Here is a 9494-nt window from a genome sequence, read left to right as displayed (position 1 = left end):
ATCTTCGGAGCTTCTAAACAAGCTGACTAGACCTGCCACACCTTAGCAGCCACCAAGACCACAGATATTTTTCTTGAACTTAATTCAAGACAAATAATTCAGAAAGCAACAAAATGAAACGGCAAGCTAGGTATTCAACAGAGAAATTGAGTTTCAAATCCTGCTGTAGCTGCATGGTCTGATTTTAGAGAAAGTCTGAATCCCTCAAGACTACCAACAGGGATAATCCTGAAACTTTCAGGAGCTGATTGCTAGCCACGTTTAGATAATGACACACAATTTTAAGAACAAAGGCACAAGCATTAATGAGTCTCTAGAATGAATAAATTTATTGTCTTACAAAAATCATTGTCTAGAAATATGGGAATACAAAGAAACAAGGTATTTGCAGTCAGATGCCTGGTGGTCAACAGCCAGTAACAATTAAGAAATACCCAAATGCACAAAACAAAAGTTTTGCAACAGGTTAAAGCTTTTAACCAAAGAAAAATATTCTTTCAAGCATGTTGCAAGAGATCAAGATTTCATAGTTAACACTGATTTCTTCACTGAATATCAATAATACCACTTGGACTAGAAGATGTGTAACATGATATGAAGAACAAAAAATTAATCCATTAAATCATTGTTATAGGCAAATGATATATGTAACATTGTCTTAGTACTGTAGTGTCTAAGGCACTTTCTGTAAATGTCAATCCTCAGCTACAAAACAAAAAATATATACTAGCTAGGTGTAGTTAACACTGTCCAAATGAAAGCTGAAAAAGGGGAGAAGGTTGTTCCACTGGCATGTTCATTTACAGGTAGTGTCCAAATGCTAGCCTCTGGCAGATACACTGATGGGCACAAAAACAGCTTGCAAGGTTGGCAGCTAAACAGTTGCTAGGGGTGACGCAGAAATGTATTTTCCATGCTAAGGTATTCAAATTTGCATTGAGCACTCTGAATAAATGGGTAACAGTTTACCTGTCCCCTCTCTGCTAGGATGTGGTACTGACCAGGATGGGAGGGCAGAAAGACACAGTATTGCCCACAGTGCACAAGAGGCATATTTTTTTAAACTAAACAGCTGGTTAGCAGTGCATGCTAATCTCAGCTCCAGCTTTCCCTCTTAAGCCCCACAGGTGTTTTCATAGTTGATGTACTGGTTTTAAGCCTGCCATAAAATGAAAGAGAAGTGGTCAGCTCCTACAGAACAGAACTGAGAAACCAAAAAAGAAAAAGGGGTGTTACTGTACAACAAAGCATGGACACGAGCCAGCTGCCAGAACCTTCTCCGGAATAGCATATATGGATAGAGGAAGCACCCTACCACCTCGTGCCTTAGAAAATGGCTTTACAACGGATACCTGGATACAAGAACACTGAACAGAGGCATTTAAATACATATAAAAAGCAGTGGTACCTATATCCAAAGCAAGCTATGACATGGCAAGCCTGGGCAGCAATATGCTACGGATGACCTGCAATGTGTGACCTAGTAATGTGACAGTTCCGCCTACGGCAAGTCTGGGGCCACAAGACAATTTGGTGGCCAATGAGGTCCTTCTCTTCCAGTCGCATGGAAGTAAAATCACACTGGTAAGGGTGCTGGCTGTCCAACAGGTGGGGCCTTCTACTCTGTCGGGGCAGCCTGTGGCTCGTTGATATCGCTTCCCTTGCTTTCTGCATCATCATCTGAAAGCTCCAGGGAAGCTCCTTCAATGTGCAGTTGGCGCCGCCCCGATCGGCCGGAGGAAAAGGTGATTGGTCCACCCCTCCTGTAAGAGTGCGCAAGAAATGACTGCTGAAGTACTTAGCCCTTTGCTCAACATGAAAAAAAACCTTATCAAGGAATGCTGATAAAATCCAGCTATCATAAGCACCACATTGTCAGCACAAATGAATGCTCTGATCATTGAAGTGATATCATGACATGGCTGAGCTATGAATGAGGCAGAATAGGTATCAGTGATGCACATAAATCTACTACACTGCCTAGCCAATATGTGGAGACAGCTCAGGGCATTTAGCTCCCACAGCAGTGGGCATCTCCACGGAATGAATTAACAGTCCACTTTCAGGCAGCAAGGACAACACCATGAGCTAATGATCATGTAGTTATACTATTCTGCTTTGGTAGCAATATCACTAGGAATTGGGGTGGGGAGAAAGAAGAGGAACTAGATAGGATAGTAAAATGGGCCCCTCCTAACTGGTGTGTCCTGGGACTACATTACCATCCCTTTCTTCAGATGATACTCACCTTAGCCTGTTTTTCAGAGTGCTGACCTCCCTGCTAAGACCCTCGTTGGCTTCAGTGGCATCGTCTAACTCCCGCTGGAGCTTACGGCGCGAAGCATTTGCACGTGTAGCCTCCTCTTCTGCCTCTTCCAGTTGGCGTTTAAGCTGTTTCATCCTAGCATTGGCCTTTTCCATCTATGGGAACATCACCAGATGCAGCATGAAGGCACAAGCCAAAATTAAGTTTTTTCCCCTCTAAACAGACAAGGGACATAATTCTCCATGTGGCCCAACAATCTTTTGGCTTGCAGCCACAAAGACGTGTTGTAGCAACTATGGGGTGTGAGAGGAAGGCTCTGAGGCAACTGAATCTGGACTGAAGACTATCCAGCTCCCCCCCTCTGGCTTCTCCTACAGATTCTTTATAACCCCCAACCGCCCACAACCAAACAAAAAGGTGGACTCAAGCTTTAAGTTAAAGACTTGTCGCGTGTAAGCTATGTGTTCCCTAAAGGCCTCTTATTTGGAAACCTGCTAGACCAAGGTTGTACTTATATGTGAAGTACAAAGCAATTCCTGCTTCTTAGCATTTTGACTTCACAGACAAGACACAGATGGAGATGAAAAGCAAAAGTTTATTTAGCAGAAAATAAAGTATTTAATAAGGTAAATATGCTGTGTGGATAATTTAAATATATAAATTAAAAAACTGGCTCTCAAGTAAAGTGAATAACCCCTCAAGGGAGATTTGATCCCCCTTTCTCTGGACAAGGTACCTCAGCAGGTTCATGGCTGCTCTTTTCTGTCACAGAGCACCTTACCACAGAAAAACAGGTTGCTTACCTGTAACTGATGATCTTCGAGTGGTCATCTGTGCATTCACACCCATGGGATCTAGTGCGCACGTGCTGGATCGATCAGCATTGTAACAAGCTCTTTAACAGATTTCCACGCCCAGTCCCTTGGGCATGCGCAGGAACCCCACCGCGCCAGTTCCTTCAAACCACCGCAAATCAACCCCTATGGAAAATGTAGAAGCTGACAGCAGTGGGAAAGGAGGGCGGGTGGTGTGAATGCATCAGTTACAGGTAAGCAACCTGTTTATCTTCGACGTGTTCTCTGTGCTTCACACCCATGGGAGATTAGCGAGCAGTGGCCTACCTGGAGGAGGGTGCTGGCAGGTCCTTTACTGCGTAGCCAAAGATAGAATGCGATGTCCTATGTTGGTATTAGAGTTTTTTTCGGACATCTAGGGTGTAGTGCCTGATAAAGGTGTTAGGCATGGCCCACGTAGCGGCTTTGCAAATGTTCGTTAGGGGCACTCCCTGGAGGAAGGCAGTGGAAGTCGCAACAGCCCAGGTTGAATGGGTCCTAATGGGGCCAGACAACGGCTGCTTTGCAATTAGGTAGCAGAGGTGGATGAGACCCGCAATCCACTTTGAGAGACGTTGAGCCATGATGCGAGTCCTCAGCCTCGCTGGTGCGTAGGAGACAAACAGTTGGGAGTCACGTCTCGTTGGGCGGGTTCTGTTGAGGTAGAATGGGAGTGCCCGTTTGGCATCTAAGGTATGTAACAGCCTCTCCTCTGGGGATTTTGGGGATGAGAAGAAATCCAGGAGGAAGACCTCTGCCCATAGGTGGAACTCTGACACTACCTTTGGCATGAACGAGATGTCAGGGACAAGGCGTCTGGCAAAAAGGACAAGTATGGCGTGTCATGCCTGAAAGCCAGTATTTCTCCAACTCGCCTTGCAGAGGTGACAGCAACCAGAAAGGCCGTCTTCCAAGACAGACATTTCATATCGCAAGTTGAGAGTGGCTCAAAGGGTTTCCTCGTGAGCTGGCGAAGAACTAGAGGAAGGTCCCAGGGAACGACAGGAGTTTTGACAGGAGGGTAGAGATGCAAGAAACCTTTTAAAAAACGTTTTGAAAGCGGATGGGAAAACTGCATCCGTCCACTTGAACATGGTAGGCCGAAAGGGCGGCCAAATAAACTCTTAACAATGAGTGGAAAAGTCCCGAGTCAGCGAGGGATAGGAGGAATTGGAAAACTTTCTCGAGACCTGAGGAGGTGGCTCGAGGGGCATCATCACCAAGGGAAGAACAGAACCTTTACCATTTCTGGCGTTCAGTAGAACTTTCGCTACGCGGGTTGAAAATCCTTTGACGTTATTCTCCATGCTGTCAATTTTAATCATGGTACGTTGTGATGTAGGAGAGGGGAGTCAGACAGGAGGAGGTCCTGTGCCGGAGGGAATAGGTGGTATATTCCCATTGACAATTCGAGGACGGTCGAGAACCATGGTTGTCTCGGCCACCACGGTGTTATCAATATGCAGTCTGCGCCGTCTCTGAAGATCTTGCGGACCACTCTCAGAAGCAGGGGTATGGGAGGGAACAGGTACAGAAGGCCTGTGGACCAAGGAAAAAGGAGACCGTCTCCTAGCGACTATGAGTCCCTGCCACCTCGACTGCAGAACTGGGGACATTTTTTGTTGGCTTTGGTGGCGAAAACATCGACTTGGGGAGTTCCCCACCTGCGGAAGAGTGGGAAGAGGTAGGACGGGTTCATCTCCCACTCGTGGAGACTGAGCTTTGCTCGACTTAGATGATCTGCCTGCACATTCATGTGTCCTGGGATGTGCGTGGCTACCAAAAAGATGTTGTGGGTGATGCAAAAGTCCCATAACTGGATGCCAAGGTTGCAGAGATGAAGGTAGACCGTGCCGCCCTGCCTGCTGACATAACTGAGCGCGGTGGTGTTGTCCGTGAGGACCGTAAATCATTTCCCCTTGATTATTGGTAGGAAACTTGTGACCGCGAACTGTATTGCAAGCAGTGGAAGTGTTGATCTGCTGTTTTGCCAACACCATGCCCTCTTTTTGAATGACTCTGGCTGCCTGAAGCTTGTCTTCTGGGAGGTGGGTCAGGAGTTTGGAGAACCGTTCCCAGAGAGTGTATTGATACCTGCTCATGCAGGCCAGATAGTTAGTGGTTTTGACACCCAGTGCTCCAGTGGAGTAGAAGCGTCTGCCAAAGGGGTCCAATTTTTTACTTTCTCTGTCTGAAGGTGCAGAGTGTGTTCTTCTAGATTTTGAGGAGGATGTCACAACCATTGAGTTTGGTTGAGGGTGGGAGAATAGGAATTTGGCACTTGTCTCTTGGACTCTGTACATATGGTCCAGTTGTCTTGTCGACACCGAGGCTGACGAAGGTCTCTCCAATGGTCCCTTTGTGGCTTGCAAAAGGACTGTGGACATGGGTAATGCCAGAGTGGAAGATGTATCAAGCTGGACGATGTCAAAAACTGCATTCGTCACCTGCAGGTGTTGCTGGACGACAGAGAGGCCTAGGGAATGGGCCATTCTTTTCACAAGATCTGTGTACGACGTGAGATTGCCGGATGGGGAGATGGGTAAATCATCAGCGTCAGCCTGGTTAGGAGACTTATGGTCAGGAGAGGTGTGAGCCTCAGATGCTTCAGTATCGGAATTGTCTTCCATGGAATCAGAGGAGTCCTGGTGTGGCATTTGGACAGGAGTGTCCTCTTCACCAGTTGAAGGTCTAGGTGGAACGACAGGGGTTGGAACAACCGGGATTTGGACGACCTGAGGGCTAGGAGGACGACTGTGTTCCAAGTTATGGTGGGAAGGATCGTCTGCAGGAGAACAAGACGGAGATGCTGAAGGGCGACCTGTAGGGCGATCTCGATCTATGAGCAGAGTGGGATGAATATCGATCCCAGTCAGAATAGCCCGCCGGAGTCAACCATGGTATGGATGGTGGATAAGCCCCATACAGATACCTCATTTGCTGTTGATCCCAAGACAGAGGTGGGGGGGGGGGTAAGAAGACTTGGAGGGATCGACTTCTGGACCGTGGACGTCTCGGAGACAAAGCGGCAGCCTGTCTTTGAGAGGAGCCTGTATAATCTCAGTTGTTGATATTGACAGATTGACTGTGCAGACATGGAGGTTGATGCTGCGTGTCGCATGAAGCATATGGGTGCCAACGTGGATCAATGTCGGGAGCTTCCGATACTGTCGACGATGGGGAAGGAGACGGAGAAGGCTCTGCATCGCTTTGATGACTTAGGAGCTCTACCGTTTCGATGTCGGAGTAAGGACGCTCCATTTGGTGGACAGGGGAGTCCAAGACATGGATGGTCGGTATCGGTGGAGGGGCTTGGGCCTCCGGTATCGATACTGCCGTTGGAACGGGAAGCAGACACCACTACCTCCTCCTTCTTTGCCACCTTAAGGGACTTAGAAGAGCCCTTCTTTGCGGACTTGTGCTCCTTACTTGGTTTGGCCTTCTTTTTCACTGGCGTGGAAGCGGAGGATTGCGCCTTCAATGCCGGAGGCTTCGGCGTCGGTTGGCCGATATTGGAGGCAGACCTCGATGCCGGAGTCATTGAGGTCGATGGTTTCTCAACATCCATCGCTGAGGAAGGATGTAGGGCCGATTCAAGCAGTGCCACTTTAAGGCATGCAGCACCAGGGATCGCCTCGCCAACCTCGCCGCCGCGAGGTTATTATTGAATCAGTACCACTAATAAGAGATAACTTTGAGGCCTGGGACAAAATCTGAATGTAGGAATGAGCATAAAGACAGGAATGCTACTGTAGAACATGCCCCCACTGCTTTCCAGATTGATTCAGAAAACACCAGGGTCTAAAAAAAAGGAAAAAAAAAAAAGGGGGGGGGGGGGGTAGCCCGAAGGCCCGACTGAGGTAAAGCGGCAACCTCCCCCTCAGTAGAAAATAAAGTTTTGGTTTTTTAAAAGTTTTTGAAAGAACAAACGAAGAGAAGTGAACTGAGGAAAAAATCCAAAGAGCTGTGAGGCCAAAAGCCAAAACTCGCGAACCGATCAGACCGACAAAGAAAGAGGTCTTTCCAACACGGCGGTAAGAAAGGAACTGGTGGGATGTCCGCGCCCACCCTCTGGGCATGCGCGGTAGGGTTCCTGCGCATGCCCGAGGGACTGGGCACGAAAATCCGCTCAAGAGCTTGCTACAATGCTGATCGATCCAGCGTGTGCGCACTAGATCCCATGGGTGTGAAGAACAGAGACCACGTCGAAGATCCTGGGTTGTCACGGGCAATTGCAGGCCGATGCCAGTTGAATGGTGGGAACGACGAGGAGCGCTGGATGACTGTGCTACTGCGGACCATTGAGTATTCCAGATCGGTCGGGAGAAGAGAGGAGCAGAGGCTGCGGGGGGAACCTGGACCCCTGTCCTCCAGTTTGCAGAGGGGGATGGGCAGGGGGACCCTGAGGAATTGAGGAACCCAGCAGGCAGCCAGAGAGAGCAGGGTAAACAGTGCCCCCAGTGGTGAGCCCACTGAACATCAACCACTAGGGACAGAGGTGATGGTGCTTGCTGCTCCTAATACACATAGATTAAAACCCTAGAACTGAACTGTGCTGACAGCAGCGCCTGGTTGTGTGGATGCAGGGAGTAAGAACAGATGGTGCTGGATCTTGCTACTAGGTTGCAAAAGATGAATGATCTGACTGCTATCAGGAGGTTGAATGTTGATGTAGATTGAATGAATTGTATGATTGTCAGGTTTGAATTGTTTGGTATTTATTTATGGAAGGGTCAGATTAGATATATAATTGTTTTGTAACCATTCTGTGAATAGCTAGGCTAGATGGAAAATTGTTAGTAATTGCTTCCTAGGAATGTGAGATAGGACATCCTTTCTGGTGTTCGTATGTCCTATGGTAGAGCAGTTAGATCTTACTCTTGTATAACAGTGAGTTGGTTAGTTAGGCCTAATAGGGAATTAGAATTTGGTATAGTAGCTAGTTAGATAATCGCAGCACCAGGAGCTGAAGTTGCGTTCTGGCCTTGTGAGGAGGAATTGCCAGTTTTGATCAGCCACCAGCGGTCTGAAGGCATCGCGTAGACTGGCTTGTGCAGCAATGGCTGGCCAGCATATTCCAGTGCTCTTGGGGAGGGGAAACTACAGCAGTGGGTCTAGGCAGAAGGTCAAGGGAAGGACGTTGAGAAACAAAAGGGCTCGGCACCCTTCCAGCCTATGACCCATCTTGAAGGATGTCAGCAGTGGGGCTAGGATTGGGACCCCCTCTCCGACATTGGTGCTGTGCAATGCGAGGTCTATCAATAACAAGACCATAGTCCTTCGGGACTTTGTTTCGGAACAGCAGGTAGACCTGGCATGCGTGAATAAGACCTGGGTGCGGCATGGGGAAACTGTAGCTCTCTCCCAGCTTGCCCCACCTGGGTTCTCGGTCCTGCACCAATCACGGACTAAGGGGCGGCGGGGAAGAGTGGCAATGTTCATTCGGGAGGCTTACTCCTTCAGGGCACTCCTCCTGTTGGAGATCATGGGCATGGAGTGTGTTGGCCTGGTGCTGGGGACCGAGGAGAGTTTGGCGATCTGGCTGGTGTACCGACCGCCTAACACACTGGCCAGTAGCCTGTCATCCCTGCTGGAGGCCGTATCAGGCTGGGCGTTGGAGTACCCTAGACTTTTGGTCTTGAGGGACTTCAACGTCCATGCCGATGACACAGCGTCCTGTCAGGCTGCGGACCTGGTGTCATCCATGGCCGCACTGGTACTCATCCAATTTATATCAACCCCCACGCACCAGGCTGGACACATGCTCGATTTGATCTTCGCGGTGGGTTTGACAGTGGACAGGATCACTGCAATAGCAGTGCCATGGTCGGACCACTATGCCCTGAAGGCCCGTCTGAATGTTCCACCCCGACCCTGTTTAGGCGGCAAGCAGATTTTGGCTTGCCCGCGGAGCCAAATGGACCCTGTACGGCTTCAGATGGCTCTGTGGGATCCGATGCCCCCTGGCGGCTCATTGGATGAGCTTGTGGAGGACTGGCATAGCCGACTCTCCACAGCCATCTACGAGATTGCTCCTCGGCATCCTCTGTGCACTCGCTCTAGGCTGGCCCCCTGGTATACCCAGGGGTTGCAGTGTATGAAGCAAGAGCTTAGATGGCTAGAGAGACAGTGGCACCATGCCCACGACGAAGCATCAAGAGCATCCTATAGGATGTTATTAGATCCTATGACATGGCAGTCAAGGCTGCGAAGAGAGAGTTCTACGCAGCTACGATTGCATCTGCGAGCTCACGCCCAGACCAATTGTTTAGAACGATTCGGTCTCTGACAGAGCTGCCACAGGGCAGACAAAATAGTAGGGAACTGGATATTGGCTGCGAGGCTTTTGCGAGCTATTTCGCGGACAAAGTCTTGGCGCTCCGCTGTGATCTCCC

The 9494-nt window shown here is 49.0% G+C and overlaps 1 protein-coding gene across 1 annotated transcript in view; it reads right to left on the bottom strand.

Moving 5' to 3' along the window:
- Nucleotides 1-672: 672 nt before the first annotated feature.
- The window catches only part of MYH10 (myosin, heavy chain 10, non-muscle), a 153526-nt gene continuing 144704 nt past the window's right edge, over nt 673-9494 (bottom strand). Inside the window, exons 40-41 of the mRNA XM_015427193.1 lie at nt 2249-2421; nt 673-1763 (exon numbers count right to left, since the gene is read on the bottom strand). Of these exons, the coding sequence (XP_015282679.1) occupies nt 1619-1763; nt 2249-2421 (318 nt within the window). The 3' untranslated portion in view covers nt 673-1618. The remainder of the gene's footprint in view (nt 1764-2248; nt 2422-9494) is intronic.

This window comes from Gekko japonicus, unplaced genomic scaffold (genome assembly GCF_001447785.1).
Source record: "Gekko japonicus isolate JY-2015 unplaced genomic scaffold, Gekko_japonicus_V1.1 scaffold876, whole genome shotgun sequence".
Taxonomy (NCBI): domain Eukaryota; kingdom Metazoa; phylum Chordata; class Lepidosauria; order Squamata; family Gekkonidae; genus Gekko; species Gekko japonicus.
Note: the sequence above shows the minus strand (reverse complement) of the source record. Positions and strands in the feature narration are given on the sequence as shown.